The sequence below is a fragment of the Scyliorhinus canicula genome, chromosome 12 (assembly GCF_902713615.1).
Source record: "Scyliorhinus canicula chromosome 12, sScyCan1.1, whole genome shotgun sequence".
NCBI lineage: Eukaryota > Metazoa > Chordata > Chondrichthyes > Carcharhiniformes > Scyliorhinidae > Scyliorhinus > Scyliorhinus canicula.
In genome coordinates, this window is record NC_052157.1 from 123,445,606 (window position 1) to 123,458,966 (window position 13,361).

Consider the following 13,361-nt stretch of genomic DNA (forward strand, 5'->3'; position numbering starts at 1 on the left):
TGAATTCTCCCTCTGTGTACCCGAACAGGTGCCGTAGTGTGGCAACTAGGGGATTTTCACAGTAACTTAATTGCAGTGTTAAAGTAAGCCTATTTGTGACACTAATTAAGATTATTAAGATTAAGTACTGATAAATTAGGATAGGGAATTTCTAAAGGCAAAGTATGTGCAAAGAGGGAAGTGAAAGGGAGCAAAATAATAGCAAAGTATCTAGGACTGTTATAACCCTGCATGGACCCATCCAGCTGGAGATGATTGTTCCCTAGTGCTGATTAGGATTGTGAGTTAACCAGCACTAGTATCACAGGTCAGGAATGAGGACCCTGAGATGTGTAACTGGGCCCTGTGTAAATATTGCTCTGATGCTGAATAAACGTCTTTCTTACAAACTCTTTGGCTCCCCTTTGCCATTCACCTCAAGGAATAAAGAGAAAAGTAGAAACATAAACAGAATCATACTTTGTCGGGGGGGGGGGGGGGGGGGGGGCGGACAGCACACACCCAGAAGCAACGTCGTCATAGAGCCAACATGTTCCATGCTGACATGTACCCCTGCCATGAAGTACTGCAGGATGGATTAATGAGGGCACATTGCCTCATTCCTGCTTACACTAGGGACGGAGTCCCACCCTCTGGAGGTGCAAGTCAATCAGATTGGGTGGAAGCTCCATCAGTGACTGTTGCCAGGATTGCAGAAGAGGAAGAAGACCAAGGCCATGGATCCGCAAAGCCGGGAAATCCAGGGTCTTGGGCCAGGAAGGTTTGGGTAGGTTAGGGAGAGAGTTGGGGGGCTGGGTTTAAGGGAGAGAGCAAGTAGGAAGGATGGGGAGGGGTTTCAACCTTAGGAGGGCAATTCTGCGATCAGCAAAGGGTAGATTCGAAATTCTACATTTTGGCAAAAAAAACCGGCTGCCCATCTGGTTGCAGTGTATTATCAGGGTCAACTGGCTTGATAACTAACCTAATTGATCCCTGATTACTTATTTGACTTTGGCGGAAGCATTGATAATATTGGCGCCTGCCCACCTCCCTATGTTATAGGGGTGAGAGGGAAGGTGGTGGGATTAGTGCCTGCCCTATTTTACCTGCCCCCTCCCCCATGGGAAATACACCCGCGGGGGGCATGTAAAATTCAGCCCATAGATTCGGCAGCCAAAATACATCTGCAAATGGATTCAGTTCAAGTTACATTAAAAAAATAGGATTCATAAAGACCTGATTTGAAACAGGAAAAAATGGAAAGAGGAAATAAATGGGAGATAACAAGGCGTTCAGAATTAAAATCAGATGACCCATGGTAGGAATCCGATTATGTAGATAGTGTAGAGTCAGCGTGGAGCATTGACAAACTGTTGTCGAAGTTCAGAGATAGGTGCAGTTAGTGAAGTGTGGAAACTATTTGAAGGTAGAGCATTGAAGTATTGATCATGGTATTGTCATAGAAATGAGGATGCTGGAAGCACACAAGAACCAATTGCAGAATTAGAAAAATGATGCCGAAGTCAGAGGACAACATACATCCAGATCCAAGTGAGAGATTTTCTGGCCAGGAACAGACTGAGGCCACAAAATCAGTATAATCAATGGCCAATCATAGTGATGATAGGGGAAGGACTGTATACTGATCAAAGATACTTTTCCAGGACAAAGAAGCCTGCTTCATCAGCATCCCATTCACCGGCTGAAAGATTCATTCCCTCCAGAGTGGCAATGGTGTGTACAACAAACAAACAACAACTCACCAAGCCTGCTTCAACAGTGATATTTGTGGATGTTTGACAGCTATTGAAAGCTGTCAGTTACGGAAAGATCTTTATCTCCATTTGTGTACTGTTGTTTCGCTGTGTCGTGCAACTTGGTATCAGAGGTATGAGCAGAAGCACACAAAAACATCAAATTTCACCATGCAATCTTATAGTTTTATGCCAGTCAAACCTTCATAAAATCCATCTTCATCCATATCTCCATATACGTAAATATACTCTCCTGCTGTTAGTGGCAGTTCTGCCTCTGGGTTTTCATTGGGCCCATCAAAGGGATTGTAACTGGAAGAGAGAGAGGGTTCAGGAAAAATGGATTCTGAATAATCTTAGAAACCATGCCAAAGTGATCCTTGCACCAACCCCTGAGTAACAAACTCACCAAACATATGACCATCGCGTAAACACAATCACATCACTGACAATCTGCTGGGAAGAAGGCCTCCCTTCCCAGACGTCCACAGAATTCAGATATACTGTTATGGGCCAGGGTTTAGAGAACCCCAAAGTGTATCATAGAGTCCACCTGACCCACAACCTTTAATAGATTGCTGTATGGGGAGCATACGGTTCACTCGACAGGTGTGGCGCAGCAGAGCTTTACACCAAATTAGATTGTTGTATGGGGAGCATACGGTTCACTCGACAGGTGTGGCGCAGCAGAACTTTACAGTACTTTTAAATTAAAACAATGTTTCTTTATGAAACCAGTTAACACTTTATAAACCCACAATAAACATTGTAACAACTATCAACACTAATAAACCCCAAAGAATACAGTACTCGACAGATAACCCTTAATAAATTCCCAAACAACACCCAGAAGATAAAAAACCCTTTTTAACACCGAGATCAGGTTTAAATTCACTATTGAGAGCAGTCAGCACTTTGAAATCACCCAATTGATTTGGAGACAGTCTTTAGTTTGCAGAGAGAGAAATCGTTATACAGCTCCTTGCTTTGCCTGCAGCTATCCAGCTCTTAAAACAAAACTAACCACACCCTGAAGCAAACAGCCTAAAACGAAAGTAAAGCAGACAGACAGCCCAGCTCCACCCACTCTCTGACATCACTGCAGCTCTCTAATAAACACCCATTTCTTAAAGGTACACCCACTACAGCTATTCGATAAACGGATAAGCTATTCTTAAACGGTACTCTCACATGACAATACATTCAATGTATAACCTGTGATATGAACATTCTTGCACCCCAAAGGCCAATATGGAACAGAGAGCCAAATACCTAAGAAATATATTCAGGTGCATTCCCTCCATTCTATGGTTAGGAAAATCCAAGTCTACTCTAGACATACTGCAATTCTAAAACCCTGAGATATATTTTGGCTTGTTGGCTCTTTTCCCATCTATTTCCCCTGTATTATGGTTGAGACCAATGATATTTGGCTATGTTGAATTTTCCCTTTCACAGTTTTAGCTAGATAGTTGATACTGGATGAGACGGTAAACTGCATTGTCCAGGCAAAGTAATGTGGCCAGATCTGCAGGCTTCGCTTAATGTTTACTCTGACAGGGCATAGTTACTGGCCACTAAATCAAAGAGAACAAGAATTACAGGGTTTTACCTGTATCGTGCGATGAACACCTTCAATTTTGCAGTTACTCTGCTCTCAGGCTCCGGAATGGATGAGACATTGTCAATGTCCAACTCCTCCACTTCACTGGCTGTGTCTACCTGCAATTCACAAATAACAAAGGCAACTTTCAAACACTTGCAGGAAGGCTAAAGATCAGAATTTCTTCTTTTGGTAAAGAGATAAGTAAAATTGGTTGGAGCAGAGGTGTTTTATTATAGTCCAAACTATGATTGTGGGTGGTACCGTGGCACAGTGGTCAGCACTGCTGCCTCACAGCTCCAGGGTCCTGGGTTCAATTCTAGCCTCGGGTGACTGTCTGTGTGGAGTTTGCACTTTCTCTCTGTATCTGCGTGGGTTTCCTCTGGAGCTCTGGTTTCCTCCCTGAGTCCAAAGGCGTGCAAGTTAGGTGGACTGGCCGTGCTAAATTGCCCCTTCGTGTCCAAAACATTTGGTGGGTTTGCGGGGATAGGGTGAAGGCATGGGCTTAAGTAGGGTGCTCTTTCCAAGGGCCGGTGCAGACACAATGGGCCAATAGGCCTCCTACTGCACTGTAAATTCTATGAAACAGAGGCAATATTGCCCCTTCACTGGTAGATGGTGCATTAACATGTGACGTGGTATTGTGCGAAGCAAATAATGGCATGATGGGAAAACTAGTCAAGTGTTCTTGGTACAATTAAATTTAAACTGACTTCGCATAACCTAAGGCACAAATACAAGCAGCCAAGGTCAACTTGACCTGAGAACTGGCCGACTCTAAACTCGGATAAGGCACATTCGTCATAAGACCAGAGCAGTCTAAATACATACGATAAGCTAAAAAATTGTCTCTTTCCACACTTAAACAAATTTGCTCCATCTCTTAAAACATGTACCAAAAGACAAGATAATGATATGAGACCCCGAGTCCTCTAAAGGTCAGCAAGGTGATGCCATTGTAATGATTATTACTTATGTGTTACTTTTGATCAAATTCCTGACCAAGCTGTAGTCATGTTATCTTGATGCTATAATGTATAAAAATCGTCTTATTCTTTTGTGATATTGCAGACTTGGAAGGGAACCAGCAGTTTGTACTTGACTGCCTTCCGACTTCAAGTCTCAGCCATACTGCTAGCAGTTGTAATTCGTAAATAAAGTATAGTTTTGCTTACCTAATGAACGCTGTTTGAATCTTTCTATGGCAGTCCAGAAGCGGGGAAAATATTGACTACGACAGTGACAAATATATATAGGTAAATGGGCGCAATTTCATGGCCATTTTGCGCTTAAGCGAGAGTGCGACAAGGCCATTAAATCACGGGAGAGGCCAAAATCGAGAACCGTGCTGGGCGCTGGTCTGTTTGCAATTTAACTGGTCTGCCTTGTCGACAAAATCAGGATCTCGCCGTTGCGTAGCAAGAAAGCAATAATCACCACTTAAGCCCAAACTTCATACAATTAACAAGAACGGTCTCCTATCCAATGGCCTCCCCAGCAAGTGGTTACGCAGCTGCCAATTAGTACTCCTTTTTACAAAGGTGAAGATGGGGGGGGGGGGGGGGGGGGGCGGGGGGGGGGGGGGGGGTGTTACGGAGCAGGGGATGGCTGCCTATGGCTTCGACTGGGGTGGGGGAGGTGGCGGGGGGAGATTGGTGTCTCAGCACCTGCAGGTCTACCATGCTACTCCTGGAACATGTGTTCCCTTTCCTGGGGCAACCCCAACCCCAGCCCCACTGCCCACCCATAACTCCCACTGACCGGTGAGGTGTCTGCTCACACTGCTGAAGGCTATTGCTAATTGGGTATTGGCAATCGTAGTTAAGTGAGCACTTCATACCACCCACATGGATCCCTGTGGGTAGGCGTGCCATGTAGCATGTGGGAGTTATTGCTGAGCATCCCAATCACACTGTGATACCTGGACACTGTGCTTGAAGTACTTGAGGATATTAAGAAGAGGCAGAAAATTAGAAGTAAAAAGATGATTCTCAGCAGCTGCAGGCCAAAGGGGCTGGTTTAGCACAGGGCTAAAGAGCTGGCTTTTAAAGCAGACCAAGGCAGGCCAGCAGCACGGTTCAATTCCCGTACCAGCCTCCCCGAACAGGCACCGGAATGTAGCACCGGGTAGCTTTTCAAAGTAACTTCATTTGAAGCCTACTTGTGACAATAAGCAATTTTCATTTCACTTCATTTCATCAAATGCTCTCTGGAAATTTAAGTACAGTACATACACTGGTGCTCCTTTATCCACAGCATATGTTACTTCTTCAAAAAAACTCTCAATAAATTGGTCAAACACGATTTCCCTCCAACCACGTTGACTCTGCCTCATTATCTTAAATTTTTCTAAGTGCCCTGCTATCACGTCTTTAATAATAGCTTCAAATGTTTTCCCTATGATGGATGTTAAGCTAGCTAGCCTGTAATTTTTCTGTCGCCTTCCCTTTTTGAATAAACATTTGCTATTTTCCAATCTAATGGAACGTTATCCGAATCAGGGTATTATGGAAAATTAAAACCAGTGTATCAACTATCTCACTAGCCACTTCCATTTAAGACCCTAGGATGAAGTCCATCAAGATCTGGGTCTTAGTAGCCCCATTATATTAGTGCTCCATTGAATTGCTCACTTTCCTGATAATCATAATTATCATGAGTTCCTGCCTCACTTCCAATCCCTGCTTTTCAGCTATTTCTGGGATGTTACCTGTTTCTCAATAGTGAAGACCGATAAAAAATTAATCTGCCATCTCACTATTTTCATTTATTAATTCACCAGATTCACTTTCTATCAGACCAACACTCAATTTAACTTTTTTCTTTTAAAATATCTGTAGGATCTTTTACTATCTGTCTTTATATTTCTAGCCAGCTTTCTCTTGTACTCTGATTTTTCCCTCCTTATTAATCTTTTAGTCATTCTTTGCTGTTTTGTTATAATCTGTCCAGTCTTCTGACCTGCCACCCACCTTTGCACTATTCTATGGTTTTTCATCAAGCTTGATACTATTTTCAACTTTTTAGTTAACCATGGATGGTGGGGAACAAATTAGAATGTATCTATTCTATGTATTATGTTAATGACGCCTGGTCTGATTCCAATAGTGGCTAAGATACTGGACCAAAACAGCAACGTGCTTTCAATTTTTAAGGCTGTGCAGAAAGATTGATTCTCTCCAGGAGTGATTGCATAAGAAATAGCATTTGGTTAATTTTACAAACAAAACTTCATTAAAACAAAAAAAAATGTAAACTTCAAACCTAACAAGAACAGCTTACATGCATCTTTTAACATTAAACACATTATTTCCCATTAAACAGCCCATAAAATGGACATACAGCTCTCAACCCCACTTAGGCAGGTGGGCAGCAATGATATTTGCATTTACAGAAGATATTCCTGCTGCAGTGCAACTCCTTCAGACCCCTTTGCGAAAACTGGTCTCTGTGGCAGCTTTTCATGTTCTTTCCAAATCCTTCCGCCCCCACCTGTTCGAACAGGAATCTTTTCTCTCTTGAAGCTCTGCCCAGCCCTTAAACACTGGCTCTGTCCTTGGGTGCCCAGACCTAAACTTATCATCACAATCTGGGCTTTTGATTGCCTACACAATAGAACAGGGCAATACCATGAATATGCAATTAACCTCCAATGTAAGGACAAAGAGACCATTGGACTCTGTAATGTGCTAATAGCTGGTCAGAGCAGAGTGTCCCAGAGGATAATTAGTCCTGAATGAATCACTCTGGCTGAACATGGGTATCCTGTTTGTTCCCATTAATGAGTTTAAGTCTGAATGGGACAACGTAACTCAGTCTAGATGTGGGTGTATGCCTCTGACTCAGTGCTAGAAGTTTTACTCTCAGTTTGTTAACCCCTAAATTTCCCATTACATCTTCAATCACATTTCCGGATCCAGTTTCCTCCCATCTCCCTATTGTAATAATTCTGAATATCCCCTTAAATGTCTGCCACTGCATCTCTATTGACCCATTCCTTAATATAATTTGTCAGTTCACTTTGCATAGCACTGCGTTCATGCCCTCATTTTTACCCTTATTTATGTTTAAAATATTAGTTTCAGACTCACTCTTCTCTCCCTCAAACTGAATGTAATATTAAATCACATTCTGATTGATGCCACCTAGCGGCATTTTTATTAGGAGGTAATTAATTAATCCATTTTGTTGCACAATACCAGGTCAAGGAAAGTCTGCTCTCTGGTTAACTCCAGAATGTGCTGTTCTAAGAAACTTTCAAAAATATTCTATTAATTTCTCACCTAGGTTATTTTTGTTCATGTGATTTTTCCAGCCTATATGTATATTAAAATTCCCCAAGATCATCGCCATACCTTTCTGATCAAGCTGCCATTATCTCTTTCTTTGCACCATCCTAACTTGGGGTTACTGTATGAGGGCCTGTACACCACCCTCACAAGTTATTTCTTGCCATTATCATTTCTCACCTCTACCCAAACCATTTCTACATCCTGGTTTCCTGAACTTAGGTCACCCTCTCTAATGTCCTAATTAACAGAGCCATACACCCACCTTTCGCTTCCTGTCCTTAAATATTATGGACCCTCAATATTCAGGTCCCAATCGATATCACACTACATCCATGTCACTTGCATTAACTGAATCAAAGTAGATAAGTCAGTCTGCGAAACAGTTATACCTATCATGTTGTTTTACTGTGACCTACCTCTGGAGTTGTACAGGACTTTGGGGTACTTCGTGCTGACTCTGTTTTGGGAGTGCCTTTGCTGGAGCCCTGGGTTGATTCTGGTCCGATTTTGCTTGTGACGGAGCCAACATCTGTTGCTGTCTCCTCTGATTGGTGCGAGATCCTGATTGTTTCAGCCTTTGGTTCATTGGGAATCTGCTCGTCCTGCTGCTCTTCCTGCTGCTCTTCCTGCTTCTCTTCCTGCTTTTCTTCCTGCTTTTCCTCCCGTTCTTCTTCCCGCTTTTCTTCCCGTGTATCGTCCCGTGTATCTTCCCGTGTATCTTCCCGTGTATCTTCCCGTGTATCTTCCCGTGTATCGTCCCGTGTATCTTCCCGTGTATCTTCCTGCATTGCTGGACATGGTGACTGAAAAACTGGCAGAGGAATACTTTCCACATCTGAAGGAAAAGAGAATTTTCATTGCAGAGCACCAAAAGGCTTTTAGCAGGGTTTGTTGACACAAACACTTATGATCCAGGAAAAACATATTGCAACAAAAAGAATGATTGTGGTAATTCCCTCATGTTTCAAAGCACTGCCCTTACTGTCTGGAAGTTGCCTTTCGGTCAACTGCAAGTGGTTGCCTGAATAAGTGTTAAATTACTTAGAAGTTGTAATTTGGGTGTGAATCACAAGCTCTTCATGTAACTTGGTCCGTTTTCTACTGCACAGAATGCTTTGGGAATCAGTTGCTCAGTCAAGAATTTGATGCAAATTGGAATTTGGTGTGGAGAGGAAGTCAGTACACTTTTTTATTCTTTTGTTTTGCTTAGGTTTCTCTTTTGCCTTCAAGCTCGGAGTCTGTAACTTGCAGATTATTAGCTATTAATTTAGTTACATAATCAAAGTTTCAAAGCGCCGTGACCTGCAGGGCTACGGATCAAATGCTGGAAAGTGGGATTAGGCTAGTGGCTCAATTTTCGGCAGGTAAGTTTGGATAGGTGGCCTCTTTCTGTGCTATAAATCTTCCACGATTTGATAATTTAAAAAAATTGTTAAACAGATCGTGTGCTGTAACTACATGTGGCAGTTTGTGGACTGCACTGTAATGTCGGACTAGGAGATCCGTAGTATCTGCACTTTGAGCAACTTTGGTTCAAAGTTTTTTAAAATAAATTTAGAATACCCAATTAATTTCTCTAATTAAGGGGCAATTTAACGTGGCCAATCCACCTACCCTGCACATCTATGGGTTGTGGGGGTGAAACCCTGAATGGTGTCTTGAGTGTTGTTGGAGCTGCACTCATCCAGGCAAGTGGAGAGTATTCCATTACACTCCTGACTTGTGTCTTGTTGATGATGGACAGGTTTTTTTTGGCGGGTGGGGGGGTCAGGAGGTGAGTTACTCGCTGAAGGATTCTTAGCTTTTGACCTACCCTGGTAGCCGCAGTATTAATATGGCTAGTCCAGTTCAGTTTCTGATCATTGGTAACCCCCAGGATGTTAATCGTGGGGGATTCAGCAATAGTAATGCCATTGAATGTCAAGGGGCAGTGGTTAGATCCTCTCAGCAGAAAACACTTAACTTATTTTGTAGTGGTGAGGACTTGTCAATCATAGTTAGATGTTTAGAAACATCAAGGGGGCGTGGAGAATTGGGCTTGCAGTCCTTTAATCAGAAGCAAATGGTTTCAAATGACCCATTTGCATCCTCCCGAAGGTGCGGGGCTTGTAGCTCGCTGCCACCAGCGGCGGCGGACAAGAGCATCGGAACGGGATCAGCACCGTTTTTTGCCTGATGCCCGATTCCCCACCGGATTTGGAACCCCACTACCAGCATCAGGTGGTGGAAAAAGGCCACCATAAACCTGATAAAAAGAGATAAATAGAATATGAGAATAAACTAGCCAGGAACATAAAAGCAGATTGTAAGGGTTTTACAAGTCTATAAACGTTTTTAGAGTAGCTAAAGTAAACATTGTTCCCTTAGAGGAAAAGACAGAAGACATTGCCATCGGAATGAGGAAATGGCAGACATTGCCATCGGAATGAGGAAATGGCAGACATTGAACAAACATTTTGGGCAGCATTTAATCCAGGCAACGAGAGGTGTTGCCCACCGGCTGCAGAGCTACTGAGGGTCCTGCATTGCTGCCTTTGAGGTAGATTTGCTGCATTAAGTGTCACTTGGGCCTTCCTGGGATCATGGGCACTGGGGACGGAAGGTGAGGGCATAGGTTGGCAGCAAGGGTAGGGGTAGCTCACAGTGACCCCCCCCCCCCCCCCCATCTTCAGTATGGTAGGTCCCTTGATCAGGCAATGAAGGCCTTTGAACGAGGGACCGCACCTGCCAGCCACCAAGCAAATACAGCAGGGTTAGCTTGTCAGGTCCCCGCATGATAACTACCCTTCCTGCTGCTGGTTGAATACCAACGACGGCCCCCACCTAATAGCCTCAAATGGCTGCAGAGCAGGAAGGCTACTCTCGCCACTTCCTGCTATAGACTTAACTGGAGCAGAGGTGAAGATGGTGGGATCACCAACCATGATCTCCCGCCTGATTTAATTCCCCCTCCCCAACACATTATTTAACACCTGATTCAGGGTAATGAAATGGAAAAAGATTGGGGAATATTTGAATATCCAAGATGACAATATAACTTGTACCAGTGTAAGAGTAGAGAAGCAAATGCTGCTTAACGAGAAAAGAAAGTGAACCGACATAGTCTGAAAGGACCATAGGCTACTCTCACCTTTGAGAGAGAGAGAGAGAAAGAGAGAGAGAAAGAGAGAGAGGGGTTGGGGGGGGGGGGGGGAGATGGGCCAGGAGCGCGCTGACTGGTGGTGATTTTACCTGAGGGTCACCACACCTCAGGCGAGGGACAAGGTTGAGAAGGCAGGACCTTCATGGTAACCTCAGCCATGGGATTTGAAGGGAGTGGGGGGGGGTCACCTGGTGGGACAGGGCTGTGGGGGAAAGAGTCCCATGAGGGCATATTTGTGGGATTGAGGAGTCATTTGGGGGAGGCGGTCAGCATTTCTACAATAGCTACCCAGAAGTTAAAAGAGGTTTTACTTCTAAGTTTTTCTGGGTAACTATTTGCGTAACAGAGCAGGAACTGTCCGGAGTTTGTGATTTAAATCGCATTTTCAAAGGGTTCCAAGTGCGGCAATTGTCACTTCTCGGCAGTTGCTGTGCAAACCCTTACCATTGAACTTCTGAGAAAGATTCCCCAACGCGTCTTTGGGGTACCCTTCCAAATGGGGAGCTCAGAAGTTATGGCCCATTGTATTTATTTACAATAGGCGTGCTTTTCCCACTGCCTTGTGCACGGCACAGTACCCATTGTGCCAGGTGCATAGCGGGTGATGCTGAGCCGAGCACGATGCATCTGACCCGCTACACCCGGTGCGATCTGCATCACTCATTTAATACCAGAGAAACTAAGCATCAATCATTAAGCTCATTTAACAATGCGCAGCCCGGTGGAGGCCGCAGTCACTTGGCTGTCACCCGTCTCACCATCCAGGCCTCACACCGGTGTGAATTAGTACTAGTGTCCAAAAATAGAGACCAGATGTGATGGCAATGCCGGGGGGGCTTGGAGGCCGTTGGAGTCCCTGGGTGGTCGGGGACAGGACAGGGCAGTGCCAAACTGGCACTCTGGCCGGCATCTACAATGATGAATGGTTGTGGGGCCAGGTCATCTTCATGCCTGGGTGATGTGGGGGAACGGGGTTTCACTTGGACGTTTCGTGGTGGGGGGAGAAGGTTTCCCCTCCAGGGTCGAGGGTTGGGGGTGTTTCCCATGTCTGCAGGGGGTCACGATGTCTGTGGGTTAGGGGTGTGAGAGACTCTCAACCTCACTTTGAACCTTTAAAAATGGCACCGGTCTTTAGCTCCCCATTGCAAAAAAATAAACTAACTGCCCAAAATGAGTCATTTTTGGGTAGAATCGCACTCCAATATATAAAAACAGCCCATAAGAAACTTAATGCACCCGAAGAATGGACTTCGATGGGACAGCTAATGAATATGATGGATGGGTTCTGTTGATTTACTGTAACAGAAGATTGGACTTTAGTGTTAAGCTAAAATGGGATGAATTTCAATAGATTGAATTACTATTTCTTACCCCCAATATTTCTTAAGTAGGTTCATCTGATTCCAGAGCTGAGAGGAGCTAAAAGTGTAAAAGGGAGACTGACACCTCCCAAGGTACTGGTGGCATGGAGGAGGCGTACAGAATCTAACAATTTCCACATTGTTCTTTGGGGAGAACAGTTTCTTTGAGTTGAACATAGAAGTGATATGGTTGTAATTTTGTGCTTTACTCACAACCAGGGCAAATGAGCAGTTTGTGGAAACTGTTGTGGCAACACTAGGACATCCCCAATGATCTAATCTGGCTCAATTACCTACACACTGGTAATTTCTAAAAATAATCTCTCCCCATTGCTCTGGTATTATAGTTCACGGAGAACTGTTGTCACATTCACATTACTCCCCTCATCTCAACATTGCAAGGGGTCAATATGACCCCCATAGTAATGGCAGGCAAGATCAAGTGGGACATGTCAAGTTTCTGTGCCTGTGATTCGATTGTAGATCTGCTTCTCAAAGGAGATTGTGTGACAGGACTTTCATGGTCCCTGTTGCAAATGTTTCAACAAGTTTGGCTCCCTGCCGATTACCTTTTGCCATTGGTGATTCCACTTCATTTAGGAGCTGGGGCTGGCTTCGGGAGAGCAATCCTGGTGTATCAGTGCTCACAAGAGTATTAGTTAGCAGGTCAATATTTCCAGCTTGCAGGCGGAAGTGTTCCAATTCCTGGGAGAGAAGGCTGAACTGCATGCTCTGACTCCGACATTTCTCTTCCAGATCCCGCACCTTGGCCTGATGGAAAAATGAGAATGTCTGTGTTCATTGTGTGGTAGGTCTGAATTGCAACACATCAATTGCCAGTCTATTCTTGTGCTGCAAAACTTTAATAGAAACATGAAACTAAGCATGAAGCTTAGTACTGCAGGTATGCAGTGAATATTTTACAGGTGTACATACAGTTAGAAGGAACTGAAGCTAAAATTGTACCCTGGTAGAGTTACACCCTGTTATTTTTACATGATAATTTTTCTTTGTAAACTTCAAATAAAGAACATGCATTTTTACATTGCACCTTTCATAACCACAGAACATTCCAAAATGCTTCACAGCTTTTCAGCCAATTAATTTATGAAACATTTGTTTTTAAATTTAGAGTACCCAATTCATTTTTCCCACCAAGGGGCAATTTAGCATGGCCAATCCACCTACCCAGCACATCTTTGGATCGTGGGGGCGAAACCCACGCAAACA

General features: G+C 43.9%; 1 protein-coding gene across 16 annotated transcripts in view; it reads right to left on the minus strand.

Moving 5' to 3' along the window:
- LOC119974776 (peripheral-type benzodiazepine receptor-associated protein 1-like) overlaps nt 1-13,361 on the minus strand; it is a 378,013-nt gene that overhangs the window by 91,800 nt on the left and 272,852 nt on the right. For all 16 annotated transcript variants that reach the window (XM_038814002.1, XM_038814003.1, XM_038814006.1 and 13 more), the window contains 4 exons: nt 12,701-12,902; nt 8,045-8,463; nt 3,346-3,455; nt 1,936-2,045 (listed from right to left, as the gene is read on the minus strand). In XM_038814002.1, coding sequence (XP_038669930.1) covers nt 1,936-2,045; nt 3,346-3,455; nt 8,045-8,463; nt 12,701-12,902 — 841 coding nt within the window. The remainder of the gene's footprint in view (nt 1-1,935; nt 2,046-3,345; nt 3,456-8,044; nt 8,464-12,700; nt 12,903-13,361) is intronic.